This window comes from Amphiura filiformis, chromosome 16 (genome assembly GCF_039555335.1).
Source record: "Amphiura filiformis chromosome 16, Afil_fr2py, whole genome shotgun sequence".
Classification (NCBI taxonomy): domain Eukaryota; kingdom Metazoa; phylum Echinodermata; class Ophiuroidea; order Amphilepidida; family Amphiuridae; genus Amphiura; species Amphiura filiformis.
The window spans coordinates 54,492,450-54,516,659 of NC_092643.1; the positions used below are offsets into that span (position 1 = coordinate 54,492,450).

At 35.7% G+C, this 24,210-nt stretch overlaps 3 protein-coding genes across 6 annotated transcripts in view; 2 read left to right on the top strand and 1 right to left on the bottom strand.

Annotated features, from left to right (window-relative positions):
• The window catches only part of LOC140136201 (uncharacterized), a 29,225-nt gene extending 11,854 nt beyond the window's left edge, over window positions 1-17,371 (bottom strand). Inside the window, exons 1-10 of the mRNA XM_072157914.1 lie at window positions 15,683-17,371; window positions 14,729-14,788; window positions 13,787-13,855; window positions 11,210-11,281; window positions 10,436-10,507; window positions 10,205-10,279; window positions 4,526-4,588; window positions 2,502-2,582; window positions 1,817-1,903; window positions 1,060-1,128 (exon numbers count right to left, since the gene is read on the bottom strand). Of these exons, the coding sequence (XP_072014015.1) occupies window positions 1,060-1,128; window positions 1,817-1,903; window positions 2,502-2,582; window positions 4,526-4,588; window positions 10,205-10,279; window positions 10,436-10,507; window positions 11,210-11,281; window positions 13,787-13,818 (551 nt within the window). The 5' untranslated portion in view covers window positions 13,819-13,855; window positions 14,729-14,788; window positions 15,683-17,371. The remainder of the gene's footprint in view (window positions 1-1,059; window positions 1,129-1,816; window positions 1,904-2,501; window positions 2,583-4,525; window positions 4,589-10,204; window positions 10,280-10,435; window positions 10,508-11,209; window positions 11,282-13,786; window positions 13,856-14,728; window positions 14,789-15,682) is intronic.
• Window positions 1-24,210, top strand: part of LOC140136203 (uncharacterized) — a 79,390-nt gene that overhangs the window by 40,606 nt on the left and 14,574 nt on the right. The window lies entirely within an intron of this gene.
• LOC140136202 (uncharacterized) lies at window positions 17,446-23,884 on the top strand. 4 transcript variants are annotated; one of them, XM_072157915.1, is made up of 6 exons: window positions 17,447-17,602; window positions 18,834-19,054; window positions 19,978-20,058; window positions 21,151-21,273; window positions 21,606-21,658; window positions 21,854-23,884. In XM_072157915.1, the coding sequence occupies exons 2-6, from the start codon at window positions 18,862-18,864 to the stop codon at window positions 21,935-21,937; spliced, it is 534 nt and encodes a 177-aa protein (XP_072014016.1). In that variant the 5' UTR covers window positions 17,447-17,602; window positions 18,834-18,861; the 3' UTR covers window positions 21,938-23,884. The 4 variants fall into 4 exon arrangements, with proteins under 4 accessions (XP_072014018.1, XP_072014016.1, XP_072014020.1 ...); XM_072157916.1 differs by lacking the exon at window positions 17,447-17,602 and adding an exon at window positions 17,651-17,670; XM_072157917.1 differs by lacking the exon at window positions 19,978-20,058 and having other exon boundaries at window positions 17,446-17,602.

Consider the following 24,210-nt stretch of genomic DNA (forward strand, 5'->3'; position numbering starts at 1 on the left):
AGCTCTTAATCTGAGCCCTTGTGATATACTTAGTAACACAAGTCCAGTCCAGTGACTAGGGCATAAACCATGCACAAACCCTTTGATCACAACAAGGTCCTGAAACTGCCCCTTCAATCTGATTGCAAAATGTTTAGTGATCGAAGACCCTTGAGATATGACAGTTCAGTGCACCGTGCACAAAATCTCTGATCACACTACATGCCTCCAGATTGCGTCCTTCTCTTTGATCGCGAAATATTTAGTGACCGCTGTCACAGGCACATCTAGAACAAGGATTTATTATTAAGGACTCACATCAAGGCTCAGAATCTTGATTCACAGGCACATGTAGAATAACTGAGAGGGTAGGTCATGATTTTCACATTATTAACATGACAACTTTATTGAGGACCCATATCAATGCTCAGAATCTGAGCTAGCTTAACTTTGCAGATGGGACTTTCCGGAAGTTGATACCCATTAACTTGAAGTGACATAAAATGTGGTATGCAAAAACTACACCAGGCACAAAAAGAAACTCGTCAGTTATATTCATCCTTGCTGTTCAATAACTTGATAATTTTGGATTATTCTGAAATATACATTTTGTTATTTGGACTTTGCTTTCTCATTTGACACCCTGTTTGTGAAAAACGGACAAGAATTGACCAAGATATGCGCCTCCAAAGCCTCAAACCCCAACATCAAAAGTTACATTTTCAACGATTTGCAATGGGAACGGATCGTTGTATTGCACACAAGCACCACGGGCCAATCAATAAAGCACACAGTGTAACAGGCACAATGGAATCGTTAAAATTGCAACTTTTCATTTTGGGGTTTGAGAGTTTGGAGGCGCGTATCTTGGTCAATTCTTGCCCAATGCTCACGAACAGGGTGTAAAATGAGAAAGAAAAGTCCAATTAACAAAATGTATATTTCAGAATAATCCAAAATTATCAAGTTATTGAACAGCAAGGATGAATATAACTGACGAGTTTCTTTTTGTACCTGGTGTATAAGCTTTCTGCCTGGCAAGGAAAACATTTCCACAACAATATAGTCAAAGATACTTACACAGACATAAATTCAGTGTTAGTAAGCAGATCTCCTGGCAAGTATTTCAAGTTGTGTCCACACAAGTAACTGTATATTTAATTGCAAAGAAAAAAAAACCTAATGTACTATTATTACTATACCTCAATTTTCTCAAACAGCCTTGGAGGTCCTGGTTTATCCGCTTTCTCCTTCCTGAATCCTCCTCATATTCATACAATAAGCCTATTCGAGTAAAGTGAAAGATCATATGACGCCATTCGACGATTCCACTAGAAAGTGGATCTTTGAAATAGTAAATCAAATTTTGTTTTTCAAATACGTTTTTGGGACCCCATAGACTATGCCATAGTCGAATTTATGTTATTATTAATCATGATGAACGCATTCCGATGAACTCAAAAATTATGCTGATGTTTATTACAATGTTCAATAGTAAATGGTTATAAAGGGTTCATATAATAATTAGTGACAGTAAAAGCAAAGTATACGTAGGTCTGTCTATGTATTTAATGCAACATATCTTGCATAATTATGGCTCACTTCAATACTGAACAATTCTGATTTTGGAATCCACCAGTTTTAAGTTTATTGATAGCAAAAGCCCGAGTAAAAGTTGGAGGCTGCTAACAAACAGAGGGAATACGGTGACTAAGAAGAAGATCAGTTGTATGCTTAAATGTAATAGCCAGAGTATCTAAAATGGGCAAGTGGACTATGGAGAAATCTAAGGACACCACAATTCCGATTGGGAAGTGTGTAAAAGATCCGTACTTACAGTGTTGTTATCTTTCGTACTCCATCAAATGCCTTTGGTGAGATATCAGTTAGTTTTTCTTCTGCAGAAAGGCCAGCCAAAATATCACTGAAACATGTAATAGCAAAGTTCAAGTTAACACAATAATCCTATCTCGCTCGTTGTTAAATATGTTATAACTTTTTAAATGATCTTAGAGTTTGGGAAAAGGTTAAAGGACATTGGATCTCGGATTGGGCCGACGCTAGAGAGTGACACCCCGAAACACAATTTTGTCTTCAAAACCATGCGATTGTCGGCAAATGTATTCAAAACTATGTGTGATTGTCGGTAAATTTCAAGAGTCATATAAAATATTAATGTGTTACGAAATTGTGCTGTTGTTACGTAATAGAGCTATTGTTAATGTTATAGTAATTGCTAATTTAAAAAAATTGGTCGAAAAAATTCATTTATACATGTATGGTTACAAAAAAAATGGTTCGTACTTTATATGATGATTAAGAAATGTTATCAAAATAATCAATGCATGGGGTCAAAGGTAAAATTTTCATTGCATAATTGATCACTCTTCGTATATCGTTGCTCTCTGAGAAGGAACGAGGTAGGGGGCCTTATTATCTTCTTACTACAGGAGTTCATGATACATTTATATTTGTATCATTTTGCATACAGAAAATGTTATCGTCATCTGATTCAAACTTACATTTCGTAGATTTCCGTGTCACCGTCTGATGGAGCAAATATTTTGCCGGGAAAGGAATGCATATACCCTATGTTCAAGTGCCTGTAAAAATTCAAATCATGCATATGAGATCACACCACTAAATCAGGTCTAACCCTATCTGCCTGATGAAATAACAACCGGTGCTTTTATTCGCTGACCATACCTGGTGCATTTTAATGGAAAAAGTTTGAAATGACGGCAGATGTACCCATTTTGATGATAGTTGTGCTCTGTGGATGTTTTTCTTACCATCCAAGCATAAAATAATACAAAATATTACAATTCTGACATTTTAGGAAGGTTTTTTGGTTCTATGTACTAAATAACGTCACAGCATAGAGGCGCTGAGCTGTAGGCTTTGGTATGGTTAACATCATGTTCAATGCACCACGAAACATCGAGCAGCTCAACTACATGGTTTTATGGTAGAATATATCACAAACTTTTAGAAAAATAGATGTGTTTTGAATGCCCTAGCAGGTTTTAACCATGAGAAAATGACGATCATGATGCAGTCATGTCTACAGTAGAGTTCAACTCGACCTTTGCAGGACTTAAACCCCATTAAAAGCTATTAAACCAAGATAACACTCATTGAAAACAGCTCAACTGATTAAATCATATCTTCTCTGGTTAAATACACACAACATATGTGTCTGCTTTACACGAACAATGGAGCAATGCGCTGGGATTATACTTTCAGTTGAGTGAACGATTATAAAGCGAGCGCTAGAGAACAATTGTGTGTGGTCTTTGTTTACGAAATGAGACAATACGTGCTTATTGTTAACCAGCGTTCTTGAAAATAAGAAACATGGTGGTTTGCAGACTTAACACGGTTTGGAAATAATTTCTTCATATTTTTTGGTGTTTACATATCCTTCCTAAAACACCAAAGTACGCATATTTCCAAACATCTAAATTAGCTAAAAATTTAGGACATGTTACAAAACTATATTGTCTAGAATTTTAGAAGAGTACTTTTAATATTGGCCGGTTATTTTTCACACAGCGACGTTAACTAGGCAAGTACTATTACATATAACATTAACTAAAACACCAAAGTACGCATATTTCCAAACATCTAAATTAGCTAAAAATTTAGGACATGTTACAAAACTATATTTTCTAGAACTTTAGAAGAGTACTTTTAATATTGGCCGGTTATTTTTCACACAGCGACGTTAACTAGGCATATCCTCATACTTTTAACGTAGGCTATTTGTAGAGGTCACGCGTCAATGGGAAAGAGCACTGTGTATTGTGTATAGGAAAACGGACAGTAACTGCAGTATGTTTCTTAGGTACCTCTTAATACATAAAAGAATAGGAACTTGGTTTAGTGGTGTGATCCCTTGATTTACTGCCTATACAGCGTGAGGCAATGCACTCTCAGATTGCTCATGTTTAAGTGACTTTTTTCTGTTTCGGGGTAAGTTTTATGCTAAATTTACTTCAGGGGGTGGATGGATATGGGGAATTGAAAATATGCTCAACAATTACAGACTGTTGGAACTTTTAGTGGTGTGATTCCATATACTTATACGGCTGCAACAGTACATATCGATATTTCGGTAACTTTGTCTGTCGACAGACTGCAATTGCAATGAAACAAGGAATAACACGACACCAATTTACGCATCGTGCAATGGGTTAATTAGAGGACATAAAGAATATTTTAAATAAGCGATTACAGGCCATCTGTCAAAGACCTATTCCCCAAGCATGGATTTAATCTGAATTGCCGTAACGTATGGAACAATATTTTTTCCGTAATTAACATTTGCATGGCATATTTACATAAATAGCAAAAAGTATAATGAGGCTAGATTATTATTTCCTCTTACTTTTATTAATTAGAATTAACAATCTACCAAAGAATAACTTTTGATCACTTTCTGTTTTGTCCCAGTATTTTGACCCATCGAGGCAACTTGGCCTCCTTCGGCCCTCGGTCTGTATGCCTCTGCAAATATTAACTAATTAATTAAAGGAATACTCACTCCGCAAATGAAAAATTCATTGCCCCCGGCTCTATCTCCTTGAGTCCTGCAGCGGTGATACTCCTGAAATAATTTATATTAACGTCAAATCAAGATTGAATCACTTGATCATTTTATATACTTTGTCAATATCTATTCCTTTAAATTTTCTTTTAAGGTTTATAGCGCACATGTTATCATTATGATAAGGATAATGAATTTAGTGTAATAAGTCTGGTGCCTAGGCCAAAAATCTGAATGTAGCGTCCGCACATTGTTTTATCGTGTTTTCTGTATCTCTGAGACCTATCTGGCATTTTGAAATAAATGACCCCAAAATGACCCCATAGGATTATACAGGGGTCCAAAATTGAAAGTGTTCAAATATCACCTCAAAGTATATCAAATTATTCGTCTACGCCCAATAAAAGTTGTAGGAAATTATTTTTCTACCAATAGGAATTCAGAAACATAACAGTTTACATTAGCTCCTGTCTGGTTGATGAGTTACGGAGACAAATATTGCATAGGTCAATAATCTCAATAGGGTCAAATGGCAACCTATGGTATTTGACCTTGGTTATACATACATTAATTAATTTCTTATAAGGCTGCAACATTGTATTTCTATGTTTACAGCTAGCTAAAAGGACATTCGACCCAATGATTCAATAGAGGGGGCTGTAACATTATCTCATCAGCTGATTTTCATGTTGGGTCCATATAACCCAAAGTGAGTGACCCTACTGCCACAGCTCCATGGTTCAGATATGGTGCGGTAACCACTAGCACGGGGGTGACACTAAATTCACGGTTATTCTATTAAGCACGCAAACCTATGACAAATCCCGCTGGTTTAGTTTGCTTGGTAGAAAATGAGTCCAGTTATCGATCGGTTATGAATATATCATGTTCGACCCCTTGATCATGTTAATTACGGTTGACAAAAAAAGCCGCCATTCAGTTTTGCGAACTTTGTCTGTTCAATGCGAGTACCAAGCTTGAAAGTACGCCCGCTATGAGAGCTGAGACCACTGACCTCCCTGACCTCGTTTGTTTTTGTTTCCTCGTGTGATGATAAATATCATTCAATCTATAGTTATCGGACGTATACGTTGTTTATTACCGCCCTAAGCAGTTTGTTTTTAAAAACAAGTAAATAATCATTACTCGCCATTCTATTTGATCTTGTGCATTTCCCAAATCACGTAATAAATTGAAACGCCCTCAATTGAGCTGAGGCCACTGATTATATAATCACCCGAGTGTTTTAATTTTGATTTATACACTACCGCGTGTGAGCCGGTTAGTAATATTAATGAAGTGACACACTGATGCACGGCGTTTATAGCACTTGTACATTGCACTGATGATATGTCACTTGCTGAATTACGTGTAAAGGCCTACTAGAAGAATTATTTAGGTCTATCAAAAGAATGATTGAATGATTTTGGAGTTTATCAAGGGCTTCATGTAAATGATAATTCTGAGCCGGGGGGAGGGGGCTTTTTTGCACACATTTATGGTAGGCCTACGCCTATTATAAAATAAAACGCTCCGAAAAGGCTAGGATAACAGTACGCGTCCGGAAACGCTTAATTATGCAAATTGTCTTTTGAACAAAACCAAATTCTTCGCCTGTTTAATAGGCCTATGGTCAATAATCGGTCAAGTTTGTTCAAAAAAATATGTTTCTTTACGGTAAGCCTATAGGAGGGCCTATCCACCAATCTCATGAATCTATTTAATTTAAGGTTTGCGGGATCCCAATAATTTGGATGTGCAACGAGGGGTGGGGTGTCACAATTTTATTTGCAGATAAGCGATTTTTGGCAGGCCGGTGGGGGGGCATTTTTGACACGCCGTTTGAAATTCTATCACCGGGGACCCATAATGAGCCCCCGGGGGTAAAATTTCCGAACGGCCCGCCCTCTCAGCCTGCCAAAATCGCTTGCACCCCCCCCCTCTCGGTCCGCCAAACATTCTTAGCGACCCCCCCTTGCACTTGCCAAATTTTTGGGATCCATTTGCAAACATTATACCGGTATCATGCGGTATGGCTTGTTATGTTGCGAGCGCAGCGAGCAGGAAACTTTTGCATATTAAAGCGTTTCCGTACTGTTTTCCGAAGCCTTGAGCGTTTTATTTAAAACGCACCCCAAGGATGTGTGCCAAAATCGCTTCCCCCCTCTCGGCTGGCCAAAATTGCTTGCCCCCCCCTTGTGGCTCGCCAAAAATTCTTGCCCCCCCCAATTTTACCCTGCCCCAGGGCTCATAATTATTGCACAGCCCCTAATGATTTCAAAAGAGAAATAGGCTTACAACAATTTTATGAAAACAAAACAAAAACATTGAGAGAAGGGAGTTGATTGATTTACTGACCACATATTATTTCACACAATATTATTTTGTAAGATGGATGATCACTGAATCTGTCATTATGGTAAAATAGACAGTGGTGACGGTAGATTTCTTGGCATTGGTGGATGAATTAATTTTTCTGAAATAAATGCGAGCAATAAATTGCCATTTTGAAGTTAAAGTGAGACAGGTGTCAAGAGAAATCAAAAAATCATCATTATATCAATGTGTTTTTCATTATTAGACACATTAACATATAAATGCACTTTTGATAATACATTAAACAAAATTTTAAAAGTTATGCATATCGGATAAAAGATTTAAAAACAACGTTTTTTTTAAATTTTCAAACGCGTTTTTACACATTTCATTTTTTTTACCATATTTCGACCTTAGATAAAATGTAGCTCCAAAAGTATACCCACCATAATAGGCCTTAAACTTTGCATATATTGTCTTTAGACTATTTTCTACTGCATGCACCTACAATCAAATTGATTTATCTGGGACATTTATAAACTATTTGGTCAAATTTACAAAATTTAAATAATTTAAATAATATTGTTCATGATATAATTAATTGGGTTGTTTTGTCATCAGAATGAGATTAATTTTAAGTGAGTGAGTGATGAAGTGAGTATAAATGTCAGTGATTAAATAATAAATAAATAAATAAATAAATAAATAAATAATAAATAAATAATACATTATAGTATAGACAAGTTATTGTAATATATTTTTTTCCAATAGAGGCGTAACATTCTGTTTCAAAATATTTATTTAAATTTATTTGATTATTTTCTAACTTAAATATTTTCTTTAGAGCAAAGACAAATATTTTCCCTTTTTCTAGTAGAGGTTTCTCCAATTTGAGCCCTAAATAAAACTCTGCTTCTTTTATTATTGATTTAATTTCATGATTTATTCCATTGAGCAATATCAAGGATTAAAATCACACGTCTCACATCAGATAGTTACTTAGCTTAGTGGTCGTACGCTGTGCCTTTCAACCGAGAGGTACCGAGATCGATTCCCGCCTCTGCCTACTATTTTGTTCAAGACTGGAAAGAATGAAGCTTATTTGACTTTAGAACACTTAATTATTCATGACTTACCCTACGCGGTGGTGTAAAGTGCTACCGGTAAACATGAATATGAATTTATAACACAATGGCTAATTTAAATAAGAATGCGGCCTCATGCTAATTAGGGAGTGCCTCTTCCTATCAATTATTCCATGCCACTAGCTTGTTCATTGGACTGTTTGTATTATGTAGTTTCCTTAGAAACTCGTCAATTGCTAAAAAAAGGGAAACTACTCTATATTGAAGTCATGAATAAAAATCTGGAGGTTTAGAGTGGCTTAGGTTTCATGCAAATGTTTTTTCATGTTTTTTTTTTTTTTCGCGCCTATTACTTTCGTGGCCGGTGGCAGCATGAATTGTTTCTGTATAGCTATCGAGACACTGTGGTAGGCAACGCTCTGCAGGGTATATTATTTTATTGTTTCCGATTAGAGCGCTGACTTATTGGAAAATGTTGCCAATCAATATTCATGAGAGTGTACATTTAACGTCCAGTTTTCGAAATTGGGTGACTTGTGTTTGGCAAGTGTGAAATACATCTGACGGGGCGTTTTAATTACGTAACGAATAAAGGCATTGACATCATCGATGTATGTATGTATGTATGAATGGCTGCCCAGTGCTGTTATGTGTTTAGTTATTATATAGGACTAATAATGATTATTAAATGTATTCATCATTCCTTTCTTTTCCCTTCTCTGTACTTATTCTTTCATAGGCTTACACTTTATCACTCTCTCGCTCTCCTTGTCCCCTCTCACCCTCCCTCTTTCATTCCCATCATTTTCCTCTTATTTCTATTTATCTACTTGTCTTTATTATATCTGTTCATTTCTCCCTCCTTCCTCCAGCCCTCTCTCATTCTCCAAATCGGCCCTGATTTGGTAAAATGATCTAACTTGAAATTAAAAATGCCGTCAAAACACTTGATGTTTTTCTTTTTGAATAAAATAAATTATTAAACAGATCTAATGTCTTAAAAATATAAAAATCTCATTATTTGGTGGCATGGTGGTGATTTTAGGATGTCACCAATGGAAAGAGCGCCCTCACATTACCAATGATATGGATTTATCTCAAAATGTCCAAATTTCAAGTTAGATCGTTTTACCAAATCAGGGCCGAAATATCCTCCTCCCCTCTTCCTCCTTCCTCCCCTCCCAAGACTTCTCACAGGGGTGAATCTGCCCCTTCCCAACCCCTCCCCTCTTTGGGTACGCCACTATTTCTATACCAATCTCCTTCTTAAAATAAAATTATATGGACATTTCTTAAAAACAACCTTTATAGGCCTATACTTATACTTACATGTATACGTATAGCGCCTAACATTTATAATATAGTGTAATATAGATATGTGGAAATGGCAGCCTTCATACATTCTAATATGTAATCGATCAGCAAGAGCATTCAATTTATTTAAATAAAGCGCCTAAAGTCAGGTGGGTGGTAAAGATGATTGGATAGACAGCTAAAGCCTCCTTTATAGACTTCAGACCCACACAAGCACACATTTGGGATACGTGGGAACAATGGTACCACTTAACACATGACTGCCCTTACACATGACTGTATTGTGGTCACTTATTGATACTCGCCTGTTGTGTAGAGTGTTAATATGATGCCGGATCAGTGATCAATTTAATGGCGGAACCCCTTTGTTGGAAACAATTGTACCACTTTTATGAATAGCCTGTCGCAACTTCTAATCGGCATCAAACGAACAAAGCATTAAATCTACTTTGTTATTCTGGTTTATGTTTAGGATATCATTGGGTCAGTTCGTAATGTTCCTCTATTGCACGCCGGTTAATGTTTCAGTTAAATTCCAAAGGTATGATCCTTAGTACGATTAGATGGAAAGGCGACCTGCATGTGTTTTTATTTTATTTGGTTTATGACCACTTCTTAAGAAAAGCCAGCGTTTCCACTTTTCTGTTTCAAAGTTACGAATTTTTAGGGAAATCAATTGGGATTTTAAAAGCTCATTAGATTATTTCATGCATTTCAACTAAGTGTCGTGTGTTCTACAAAATAGTGCAATTCATTAAAAAATATATTTCACCGCTTTAATATAATGCATCCAGTGCAATATAGAAATACAGTATTGATATGTCTGAACTTGTACAATATTTGGAAATGAGATTTTGATGTTTTTGTCAAATGAAGTAAAAGCACGGATATTTTAAATTAAATGGAAATTTCCTGTTAGTTCTTGTTGCATCTTGATTGTTAAGAAACGAACTTCACTTACAGCTGTCGAATTGTTCGTCGAATTTCACTAAACAAATCTGCCTTGATTGAATCCATTTGCATGCCGTACATTTCGCTGCAAATAGAGAAAAGTAAGTAAGAGGAGTGGATAGAAGAAATATATCCCTGGTTATTCACCCAGAGTAGAGTTTTATATATCGGTGGTTTATAAATCAACATATACAAACAAAATTTGATTTCCCAGAACTATTGGTTAAAATAAGATACTTACAGAATATGCAGCTTGTTCAATCCCAAGAAGGATCCTGGACTAAGGTCTTGTAATTCATTATATGACAGCTTCCTGTTGATGCCATAAATGAACAATTAATGTCTCTTTTTTTGGTTATAAATAATATTCGCGTAATAATGTATCACACATCGATAAGTGCAGGTTTTCGGAATCTAAAGGTCACATCGTTCCATCAGGATGTGTGTGCATCAAAAAGTAATAATTTTAATTAATATGCATCTACATGTCCGTGAACTATGACCCCTCCCATAAAGCCAATCACACCTACATTGACTTAAATTAAAAGTTTTGGGTTTGGCTTTGGTTAAATTGGTCACGTGTTTTCCTTTTATACTACCTAAGCTCTTGACGGATATTTTAACCTATGCCTTTGTCTGTACCCTTTGTTAGAAACCGAAAACTTGCCGTTTCGGTTTTCATTTCAGTTTGTTACGTAATCGTGTGACCGATTTGAAATGCGATGCCTTATGGCAATGCTTGGGGTTTCCCTACTAAATACGCAACAATTCCATCAGACAGAGTCTCAACATCACTTGCTCCATGAATGATGCTATCTGCCGGAGACGTTTGAAATGGGCTGGACACATCTTAAAACGATTTCATGACCTTTGTATAACCCGACATTTTAATGTTATTAAAACGTTTTTACCTAAACCAAAACCCAAAATATAACCTATTAAAAACAGTTAACCAACAGAGCCAAGGCAATACGGTAAGACAGTGATTAAAAGTCATGTCCATATCAATACTTACAGAGTAGTTAATTTGTGACAAGAAGCAAAAGTTCCTTTTGGAATTGAAGAGATTTGGTTCCTGATAAGATTTCTGGAAATTAAGTATTAGTGAAGAAGATAATAATATTTATTAAACGAAGAGAAATTTGATCGATTATAACAAGAAATAAAGTAAGCACAAAAATGAAAAGTAAATAGAAAAATGAATTAATCAATTAATAATCAAATAATATATGCATCGAGCAATTTCTGCTGCAAGTGATATAAAAATTATAAATACTTCGATTTCAACGAAAATGGTCTCAAATAGCTCGTCATGTAAAAACAAGTCAAAGAAGGAATCGTTTGCACTGTCTAAATGCTTTGTTATTGACCAAATTGGTCAATAAAGGTCAATCCCTATTACAGCCATTCCTTATTTGACTTGTTTTTACATGACAAGCAATTTGAGACCAATTTCGTTGAAATCGGAGCATTTAATTTTTGGCCCCTGTGTGGCCAAAAAAACTGACCACCGCCCGAAATTTGGCCTTTTTGCTTATAACTCAAGAACGGTATGTCGCAGGTAGGTCAAACTATACTTTTTGAATCCTTGCAATGAGAGAAATAATTTTGTGTGCTTGTTAACCATATTTGAGCAACTTTGAAATTTGACCACTGCGTTGACCTTTCACCTTGAATATGGCCAGAGTGTTTTATAGGACCATAAAAAGAAGCCAAAAAAGTATGGTAGAGTCCTGGAGGGGGGGGTCGGGTCATCATTAACTTCCCATAGATACCGGACTAACAGGTTTTCTTTATTTTTATTTTGAACTGGCTGAGTATGGTTCGCTAGTCAAGAAATAAAAGATGTTCCTTGAAGTTGTTCCTTGTTATGCAAATGAGACATCTTACGCTCGGTAGCCTTTTAACACAGAGATTTAGGACCATGCTTTGTGTCTATCACTTTCAAGAATGTGTGTATTTTGGAAAAATAATTCAAAGAAATCCCTGTTATAACTCACAAAATATCAGAAAGACAATAATGCTAAGTTTTCAATATTTTTACAATTTTTGGTGAACGTAACCCCCAGTACATAACCAGACCCAGTTAACAAGTGTAACACAACCCCCAGAAATTTACATCGTGTGTTTGAATTTTACTACTGGGTCTAAATATTCCATAGCGTTAGTAAAAAAGTGCTTCTTTTTCACTCACACAATTAATACATATCGTCATGCAAGTTTCTAGAATACCTGTCTCAACCTTAATCTGAAATCTGGAGGAGTATAAATTTAAAAAAAGTAATTTTTGACCGTTGTTTTCACCACTATCTTTAGACCACTTGCCATGTGACGTCATTGCCCGGCAGTATACGTGCGCATTATGGCAATTTCCATTGTTCTTTGCCCTGCAGTGTGCGAACGCATCGTAGTCTGCTAAGGGCACATGCATTTTAAATCGCCCGCCACATTTCATATAGTACAGGAAAGCCATTGAACAGTGTAGCGGCTCGTTCGACCATATCGACAGATGAGTCCCTCGCCTTTGTTGATAAACAGTGATGTCAAGTGGTCTATACCCGAATTCAACAGGGTTGTCTACAAAACGTACTTGCACGCATCTTGCTCGTTGTGTGTCGGATTAAGATCGAATTTTAATGGGACAAGAATTTCCATGGCGATAGTAAAACGTGCTTCTGTTGCGCGCAATATCGCCTCGTCATACAATTTTCTGCAAATTCCTAGAAAACATGTTTCAACCTAAATTTTAAATTTCAAAAGGTGAATTTTGAACATTGTTTTAGCCACCGTGTCTGTGCCGAATTGAACAGGTTTTGTGTACATTTAATATTTACATGCATCTCGGCCGTTGTGTGGCCGATTGTCGGATAAGTCGGGGTTCAAGTTTACGTTGTTGATAATCAAATTGTCACGGAATGTTTTTGGTTGCTTCTTAACTTAATTTAATCCCCAAAATGTGTTCTTTACTGCACGGGTCAGCGTCAGTGCAATCACCGGGGCAGATCAGTTATGTAATCCGATTAAAGTGTGCATAACAACATGGCTTAAAGCCCTCGCAACCCGACAGTCTGGCAGGTTTGGGTACTATCGTGTCGTTGCGTTCAGGCAAGACTAGCATAGCTTTTAAGGATATGCCGTGGATGACCGTCCATGTCTCCACGGTCTATGCCAAAATATACCATCGTATAGTTGTGTGACGATTGCGTAAGCATGAACGACTTCTATTCCGACAGGTCAATACTTATCAATTGTATACGCTCTGCCATCTTTGCATTGAGTAAAAGAAAGTCCAACTGTTATATGTGACCCCTCGGCACAACTGAGCCCGGATGTCGCCAGTGCCACTACTGAGATATGCTCCATCGAACTTAACAATAAACAATAGGAAACAAAGGATTTATTGACTGTTTTATTGCTTTTTCACTACTTAAATGTCAAGTACTATAGACATGATATACATCATTTTAAAGCTAATTTCAAGCAGAATATTTTGGTTGAATATCTCAAAAATGATGATTGGCGACTTCAGGGCTCAGTTGTGCCGAGGGGTCACATATGCATTATATTTGTATAACATAACCATTTTACTTACATAACTTTCAAATGCCTGGATTCATTAAACATGCCGAAGATATTTGTCAAGTTATTAAATCCGCCATACCTGGAAATCACAAAATTAGAAAGCCAGCATCCTATTTTAGTCGAGCTTTGACATGATTTGACCGGTTTGTGTGTAAAAATTGTACATGAAAATTAGTTCTCATTTCGTTTAAAGTGCAACTGACATTTGGATATGATATCCATTTCCGAATGGAAAGGGATATTCATCTGATCAGATTTCACTTGGTCAGCTCCAATATGTTAGCACTACCTAGTTGTATAAGGGTCTGGTGGGAGGGTAAAATTGGGAGGGGGAGGCAAAAACTTTTGGCTAGTCGAAAGGGGGGGGGCAAAATTTGTTGGCACCGAGAGGGGGGGCTAGCGAATTTTGGCACACATTCATGGGGCACCTTCTAAATAAAACGCTCTAAAACGGCTCATGAAAACAGTACGTGAACGCTTAAATGTGCAAATTTTCCTGCTCGCTGCGCTCGCAACATGTATCTTGACTATTAAAGGTTTCCAATTTTGGATCTCAAAAATTGGGCATGTGCAAAGGTTTTTTTTATTGCAGGCCGAGAGGGGGGAAGCGATTTTTGGCGGGCCGAGATGCAAGGGGGGGGTGGTAAACTGTTCGGACATTTTACCACGGGGGCGTACTTTACTTGTATAGTATATAATAGCTGCTGTTAGTGCCTTGTTTGACCTGCTCATAAAAATCGTGGAATCATTTCCAATGTTTGTTAATTACGTCCCATACTAAAAAAGCCCTTAAAATTTAAACAAGAAGGCTGGTATAACAAGTGATAAATGCAATTGACAAATAAGAATCCATCACACATGACAACATGACAACTGTGTGACTATTGTGTCATGTGACTATTTTAAAAAATACGTAGTATTATTAAATATTGTTTCGTAAAAATGTACTTACAAACGTGTTAATGATAACGGTAGCTTGAACTGCGATTGGACATGATTATTTGTAAAGTTCCTGAAAAAATACAACGATGACGATTTATTGCTCTAGTGTTAACAAAAGTGGTTTGCAGTATATTTTACTTTACGCTTTTCTACATACTGGCTTTTTACTCAAACAATGGTAATGTCGCCCTCAGTAGGCAGAAAACACCCAGGGATCCGAATACGTGTGGTTTGTGAAATATGTGATGCGATCATGCAAAATCAGTCGGAACTCGCAAATGTTGGTTTTGAGATATAGCCTATTACAATGGAAATATTTCTTTTTGTTACCTCTTGTTTTTGAAACTCTTAAATTGCTCACATCTTTGGTACTGGTTGTTCAATTTCAATGGGGTTTTCTGCTAAATCCAGCTTTGTAAATGCTTTTTACTATCCTATAAGAAACTGAAAATTTAATTTTTCCGAGTTCCAACTGATTTTGCTTGATCGCATCACATAGATCTCAAACTTGACAATGAACTGTAAACTGGACAACAATAAGATCCAAGATCGTTTACTAAAGTTAGTTCGCATAGGTGAAAAATGACTCATAACATCCGTGCATTGATATAGAATGGCGTGCACGCAGTTGTGCGCAGCACTTACGCTAGTTGCGCGTTGCGTAATGCATGAGAATGCATGTGAATATACGCTAGCATGAGTTGGGACATTGTTGACCCACGCAGCAACAAAAAACGTATAATTTATGCCCATTATAAGCCGAACAAACTTCAGCAAACATAATATCACAAGGAAAGTTCTTTTGCAAATTTGCATTCAATTTTAGTCCCACTTTGAGCAGTTTTGAACTACTTCATTCAAGCTCTTGGAGCTTAGCGCACGTTTAATTTTCCCGGGTTGATTTAGCGTATTTCATTCATTGGCCTACTGTACTACCATCATTTATATTAACTACAATACTCACAAATACGTCAGATATTTTAGAGAAGCCAAAGCATTGTCGGTTATGATGTATAATTCGTTATCTTGTAGAGTACTGTTGAATGAAATGTTAAAGTGGAAAACAAATACAGTTGACGATGTATGAATAGGCCTGAATAACCCTGAACCAGGTAAAAGCTTTGGTTATTACTACACAGTGATATAACACGTATAACAATATGACACGTAGCGAGGTTGTGCAAGGTAAGTTTAAGTATAAAAAGATTTAATTACAAACTTCTTCTTGCTTTGCCACCATTCCGAATTGCTTCTCCAGCTACTTTATTTACATTCATTACTTACATGGCTCTAGTGTAGAAGGTTCAACTCATTATCATTGGCAGATATTCTCCAGCTGAAGGAGAGAACTAATAATGGGTGCGGACATCATTATTAAGCAGAAACCCGAAGTAGTTCCTCCACTATTTCACTCTTGAATGCGTAGTCGAATTTATAAAAAATATGTTATTATTAGTCATGATGAACCCATTTCCTTGAACTCAAAATTATACTGATGTTTATTAAAATTAAAGTATTCAATAGTAAAATGGTCATAAAGAGTTAAAAATATCAGATGATTAGTGACAATAAAAGTAATTGAATGCAACATTATCTTGCATAATTATAATGGCTCACTTTAATACTGAACAATTCTGATTTTGGAATCTACCAGTTTATTGATTGCGAACCCCAAAAATTCGACTATGGACTTTGAATTGTAAGCAGAACTTTACCCCCTGGACTTTGCTCTCTAAAAACACACTGCCAAGCATACTTGTTTATCAGTCCATTAACCATAAGTACGCGCTAGATGTTTGATGAGAGATTAACTTTCGCGTCAACATAAAAGCGCCGCAAATACCATAGACAGTTGTGTTCGGTGTAGTTAATGGTAATGGCGCGGGCCCAGAAGATTTAAACCATAGCGAGATATGGGCGACCAATCACAAGGCAGATCCATTTAAAGATGCATTACATCATGGCTAATTTTAGTTAGGGCAGAAATTGGCCTAACTCTCCATAGAGTCCCGTGTTAAAACTCTTAACCGCAAGGCAAAGTCAGTAGTCTACTTGGGAAGCTAATAAAGAGAGGGAGTAGGGTGACTGAAAAGATCAGATGTGAAAATCTATCAATTGTGCACACATTAATTAAATCAGAGTTTTAAGCTTAAATACAATATCCAGAGTATGCACAATGGGCAAGTGGACAACGGGGTAGTCTACACGATATGTGATTTTGTGCACGTTTTTGTTTTCTCAGTGGATGTTTTCTCAACAGTGTTGAGATTTAGTCTCCTTTATCATCAGTTACCCTCGGGCTCTTTATTTGGTCATTGAGATCATATTATTATCTACCTTTTATGGTCATTCAATATATCTATTATTAAGCATTTTAAATAACACAACGAAGCAATATAAGCTTTAGGATTCGTACTTACAGTTGCACAGTATTTGGAGGAATATTCGTCGGAAGCCCTCGTAGTTGTCGGAAAGAACAATCAACTAATTCATATTCTTCAAATGGGCTGCAATTACACACGCTACATGTTGTCTTATTGTTGATATCATTACCATTAATCGTTTGCGCTGCTATGCAGATGAAAGTCGTAAGCATTGGCAACAAAAGTAAGATTTTTGCGCAAGTGAACATTTTTGTAACCATTATAGTCAGGTCCTAAAACCTAACTGATCTCATTGGCAAAAGAGGAAGCATGATATATATATAATATTTTACGTACAGTATTGCATTGTCTATGCAACCTAAAAATAAACCATGCATGGGTTTGGGATTTCCCGGATCATGACCAAATGGTTATTGGAGCTCATGTCACAATAGAAAACAATCAAATCATTATCGTGTCGTCGTGCTTATGTTTCCTCGTCTTGCCTTCCGAGCATATAGGTGAGTGTGTTTCCCTTCCTCTTTTATCACAATTACTTCGTCTTTATAGCGTGCTTCATTGCTTATTGGTAGGTGTTTTTTCAATGTACTATTATGTGTAAGTGCTTTCAATGTTGTATATATATATTTGCATACTATTGTTTTCTGGATTGCTTTTTTGCATGTCAAATTCTAAAATTAGGCATGAAATTGTGTCTTTTAGTGTAAGATTTTTTTATTTCAATAGGCCTCAACTTTGACCGTGAGCTTTTTTTTGGAATTAACTTTATAGCGTTTCAAAACAGTAAAGTTCGCTCTATAAGGCATATCGTGTGGGTCTATATATTATAGTTTTGTCAGAATATCCGTTTTGATTTCACCTTTTTGCACTTGCGACTGCCAACATGTCCAACTCAGTACTTCATTTCTAATATAACCAGCAGAAATAATCGACATTTCTATTGTGGCCTGCAAAATGATTAATCTATGGGTACATTCGCGAGTTGATTTTGACAAAATTGGCAGTCGGAATTGAAAAATGGTGCAGTCAAAAGCGAAATTCTGACAAGATTATGACATATAGCCCTATAATGTGCTTTAGAAAGTTGGGAAATATAACATAACACAAACTATATGAAACTAGCCCTATCCATATAAATTAGCACCAAGTTCCTTAGTATATTTGTATATATGGTAGTCAGAATATTAAATTAAAATTAAAAATATGTGTAATTAATTATCAAAATCTGTTTATTTCATTAATGATAACAAAAATATAATTCAGCTAAGTGACAGATAAGCCTAAATAATTTGGTGGATATGTAGCATATAAGACAGATGAAAGAGTTAACAGCCCAAACTAATTAGGAAATGGGTAAATAAGTAAAGTAACTAACTTTGAACCAAATTTGAGATCAAATTTGGTATTTTACATTTTACATAGATTTAATTGAACTGGACTCGGATCGGACTTTTGTGTCCGAGTCCGAGCCGAGTCCGACAAAAAGTGTGGTTTTTCTGACATTTGCAGAAGAAATTTTGACTGAAAAAATTAATTATGTCGTGAAAAGGTGTAACTAAAAATTTGCCTAATTAAGTGACTGAGTGGGTCTTGTATATCAATAGCCATCGACTAACTAGCTTTCTGAATGCTTATGCTCAAATATTTCAGTTTCAAGGCAGACCGTCAAAACACAAGACAACTGGACGATTGTAATAACAATCGGATAAATTCATGTGTTTATCTTTGCAGGCTTAATTCACAAGATTCTATTCGATGAATGCCAAATCCATCGAAGATGAGATCCATTACAATGACACACATGTCATCGGTGTTTGTCATGATTCTTGCTTACCTTATCTATACGTCTGCTAAAGGTGGTAAATTTGGGTACAAACAAACCTTTGTAGAAGGAATTTCTTCAAACATCTCTTTGGATACCCCATTCGGACCACTTCGAGGGACAAATTGTGGTGAGTCAGTAGAAACATTTACAACAACAACAACAACAACAACAATAACATCAATACTTCCGACAATGACAACGACAGAAAATAAGAAGAGGTGGGTGTAATAAAGTCCTAACCGTCACCTTTTTTTTGGTGCACTTGTTACTGGTTTCGAATCAATTGCAGTTAAAACATATAGATTGGACAAATACTTAATCCATTTTTATAAAAAGTAATCATTATATTGTATAAAAATAAAATAATGTGTAATTTTTGCACCAATATGAATTTATTGGCATGATTATAAATGTCATGGTTATGTTCCCTGTTTTTCTTCAAAAAGAAATGTGGGTTAGCACTATATTGCCACCGACTTTAAACCTGGGGTCCTAGATTATCTATGAACAACAATTTTGATCTGGAATCATTGAGAACGTGTTTCTTACACCAACAACGACTAGATGCGATATTTTTTGAAAGAAATATCCATCTCATAAGTAGTTCTAGAAACTAGTGTGAAATTCTTGGGGCAAAAAGTCGTAACCCACTTACAAGTGACCGGTTTTAAAATTGTACAAATGATTCCAACAAAACAGTTAGTCTGTTGAAGAAGTCCTATACTTTATGCTTGTATACTTTTTTATGGAAATTCTCATGTACTTGGTCAAAAACAACTTATCGCGAAACCAGTAACATGTGTTTTAGGTGGGTTAGGACTTTGTTACACCCACCCCTTCGTATATTTAGTAGTAGTAATAATGATGATGGTGGTGATGATGATGATAATGAAAACTACTACTACTACTACTACTACTACTACTACTACTACTACTACTACTACTACTACTACTACTACTACTACTACTACTACAACTACTACTACTACTACTACTACTACTACTACTACTACTACTACTACTACTACCATCTTCGTTTTATTTTTACAGGACCTCCGTTCAACTTTACTGTAACTCCATATCCTATTCAAATGGGCGGCACAACAAGGGTGGTTGTTATTTACACAGCAGGTATCTGTTATTGTCCGTTTTTTTCGGGGGTAATTATTAGAAAGTAATTGTGAATAAAGCAGAAAAGATAAAATGGGAAGATCAGAGAAAATCAATGAGCTTGAGTTACTTAAATCATAGTGATTGCGGTACACATCTTATCACCTTGATTACGGACAGAGAAATTTTGGCCCGATAGTCCACTGTTAAAGCACAAAAAGTAAAAAAAAATATGAATGGTTGTGTGGTGCATTGGACGTACCCAGTGCAGTGGGTCGATTCAAACCTTTGATTTACAAATTGTAACTCGCACACAAAGACAAATTGGGCATTTTTCGAAAATGTTTGTTATACGTTGCAATTCATTGCATGGTCACCATCGATGCGTTCAGAGCTTGACTCGTACAGTTGTCAATCATTCAGCCACTACTTTTAGATACTATTGTTTTAGAAGTAGGCCTGTCGATTGTGCGTGTGTGGCTAGTGTGGGAACGTTTCTCCGGTTATTAATGTCAGGAAATTTCAATGGATACACATTTTCATCACAATTAAAATCATAATGTTTTTTGTTTTGTTTTCAATTCACTCGCATAAGGTTGTCCCAAGTCACCATATTTCAAAAACTGGACGTTGAATGTGCACGTCCATGAATATTGATGATTGACAACGGTTTCCAAAATGTCAGCAATCAAATCGGACACAATAGATGAATAGATGCTGCAGTCTGCAGTTTGCGTTTTGCACCCGTTCTTTCCCTTTTAATGCGGGGTCCGCTACCTCCAGCAAACACACTGTTTTTAAACATTATAACTTATTATAAACTCGTTTTGGTTTTGATGCAAGTGTTTTAATAGCATTTAAATGCCGTGGTTTTTAAAGGTCATGAGAACAGTTTGCAAATGTTATCAACACTTTTGTGGCAAACATTGATTTTTTATGGGTGTTGAGGTATAAAGATCAAACTGTATAAGGACAAAAAAGAAGGTTTTTTAATGATACGATTACTTTTTTTTTAATTTCCCGGGAAACTAAATTGGCACAAACAAGTGTCGGTTACAAACGCAATAAAAATAATTTGCGCCTATTGTTTTCCTAATGTATCTTTGTTATTAGCACACACACTTATTGACGGAGATATTATAATAACTCTTAACCAGTGGCCATACAACATAGAGGTAGATGTTTGTGACTTCGCATTGGAAAAAGGAGAGACGTTTTGTCCCATTAAAAAAGGAGGTAAATAAATTTTAAATAATTATGATTTGTCACCAAGCTATATTTTTTTAATTCATAGAAACGATTGTACGTTGACCATCAGCATGTTTGATGAAAGAAGTAATTATTATCATATAATTATTATTATTATTATTATTATTATTATTATTATTATTATTATTATTATTAAATATTATTATTATTATTATTATTATTATTATTATTATTATCATTATTATTATTATTATTATTATTATTATTATATTATTATTATTATTATTATTATTATTATTATTATTATTATTATTATTATTATTATTATTATTATTATTATTATTATTATTATTTCACAGAAACTTACTCGTTCACATTTAAAGTCACTATGTCATCATTAAGCCTGTACAAGGTGAGAAGGGGTGCATTTGTTCGCGTTTAAATTGTCGATGACCTACAGACTAGCTATAGATTCGATAAACGCCGATCGACATAATAAAATAATAATATGACACTAATTATAAAAAATCACTTTATTTAATAATTGATATTTATGTATATATTTTTGTTATTATCCTTTGGTTTCATATTTTTCTTTCTTTAACAGGGCCATTACGTAGGAAAGGCTACGGTTTCTAATAGCTACGATGAAGTCCTTCTTTGTTTATCGCTCGATATAAAATTACCATAGGCTATCATGTACAGTGTGGTTAAAAACCAGCATAAAGGTCTATATACTTCATTATGTAAACTTAAGTTTTAGATATTTTTGGGAAGTAGGTTATAATTTCTGTTTGAAGTGGGTTTACTTTTTTAAAACCACCCTGTGGATAGGGGTGGTGCAGTCATTTTATACCATTGGGGGCGTAAAATTTGGTGGTGGGAGGAGATTGGTGAATACATCTTTGGCAAGCAAGCAATTTTGTTTGTCAAAATGGATTGGACAAGTACATTTTACCACATTCACGTGTAAGGCACGTTTTAACATACAATAGAAATAAATGGACTATACAGGGTGTCCCAGAAAAAATTACTGGGTGAATGAATTTGGTCATAAGTCGAGAAATAGACATCAGGATCAAAGATTTACTACATGTAGCCTGTAGCTCCTTTTATCGTGCATCATATCGTCGGTCGCAACACATAGTGGCGTACGTGAAGGACAAAATACGTTTCTGATCAAAGCGATTTTGAAGGATATGCTACTAGTAACGGAGTCGATACTCCTCCCCTGTTATCTTTCAGTGGCCCGATTCCATTTGTAATTGAAGTTAAAGGTTCAAACTATTAAACTATATCTTTAATAGTTAACAAGGAATAAATATTATATGATAATAGCTAGCTCTAAACATATACGCCACTATGTGAAACGGAAAATTTTGAAAATCACTCTACGCCATTATGTGTTGCGACCGACGATATACGCAAATTTTATTTGATTCTGTTGACTAGTTGCAAAGACATTAACGATTTCATAATGCACGCATCAATGCGGTTCATTCCAAGTTTGATCAGCAGGCCCTTCTTTCATACTCTCTAACCCCTTCCTAAAGTTTGTGTATTCTCATTAAATTTAGTCCTCATTTTATAATCCGACGACGTCATGTTATTCAGTACTTTTCGTATTGATATTTCACTGAAGATGAACAACAGTTTGTCCGAGAAAACTTCGATTTCTGCAATTGGAATCTCCCCAGCTATAACTCTTTATGTTGTGCAAATATAATATTATTATATTTCAAATTTCCAAATAATATTTGAGCCAAGAATGACATTGACCAAGTGCTTTAACATCTTTACGTGTGTTTTTAGATATCATGCAACATTATGTTGAAATTTTGAAAGATTTAAACTTTGCATTACCATTTCTTGGAAATATTCCAAAAACATTAATGTGTGTGAGAAAGTTCAAATTTGAACAAAACCCAATTAAATGTTTTGCAAGAAACAGAATGTTTTAAAATCACTAAAAGGATTCACCGAACAAAATATATAGTCCATTGACAATTAACCAGTGCGCATTGTGTTGTACTTATGATCTTTCTTTAAAACTTGCAATGAAGTGAATTGACGTTTGCGTTATGTAATCGCTCATTTTTCTTGAAATCTGTCAACCGATTCAGGTAAAATTAGCGTATACGATATTTGAGCTACACGCTGTTTTTTATATTTTTGGATTCTGATGGCTATTTCTCGACCAAATTCATTTACCCCGTAATTTTTTTCTGGGACACCCTGTAGTTCTCTACTTGGTTTGAAAACGACAAGCATAATTATCTGCTCGCTATTTAGGCAACTTAAAGTTTTGGATATAAGATCACCACAGTTTCGATTGTGCAAGGAAGGGGGAGGGGCACATCGATTTGGACACCGAGAGGGTAAAGGGCAATAATTTTTATCACGCCATTTAGAAATGCTTCGCTTTGTTCCCGGGCGCATAATAATTGTACAGCCCCTTAAAGACCTATTCAGTGATCCCAGCGCAAGTTGAAGCCCCATTTAAATACATGTAGCTAATTCATACTATCAGGCAGGCTATGTTAGCCTTCTATGACAATGACAAAGGTACCAAAATCTGATTTTTTTATGATTTTTACGATCGTCCGGGTGAGCAAATCACTGAATGGGCCTTTAAGGGGTTCTACACCCTGCACAATTTATTGCCTATTTTTGCATTTTTCTCAAAAATTATAGTGCATTGGTGGCAAGTAAGATATGTATACTATAGGGGCAAGGACTACAAACTACTGCACTGGGAATTTTATTTCAGCACAGACAACAGTTGTGGAGTTACAGTCAAAAATGAGGGAAAACCAATATTTGATCAATAAATCAATAACTGCTTGCCTTGAGTTGCTGAATTTTCAGTGCAGTAGTTGTTAGTCCTTGCCCCTATAATATACATATCTTACTTGTCACCAATGCGCTATACTTTTTGAGAAAAATACAAAAATAGGCACAAAG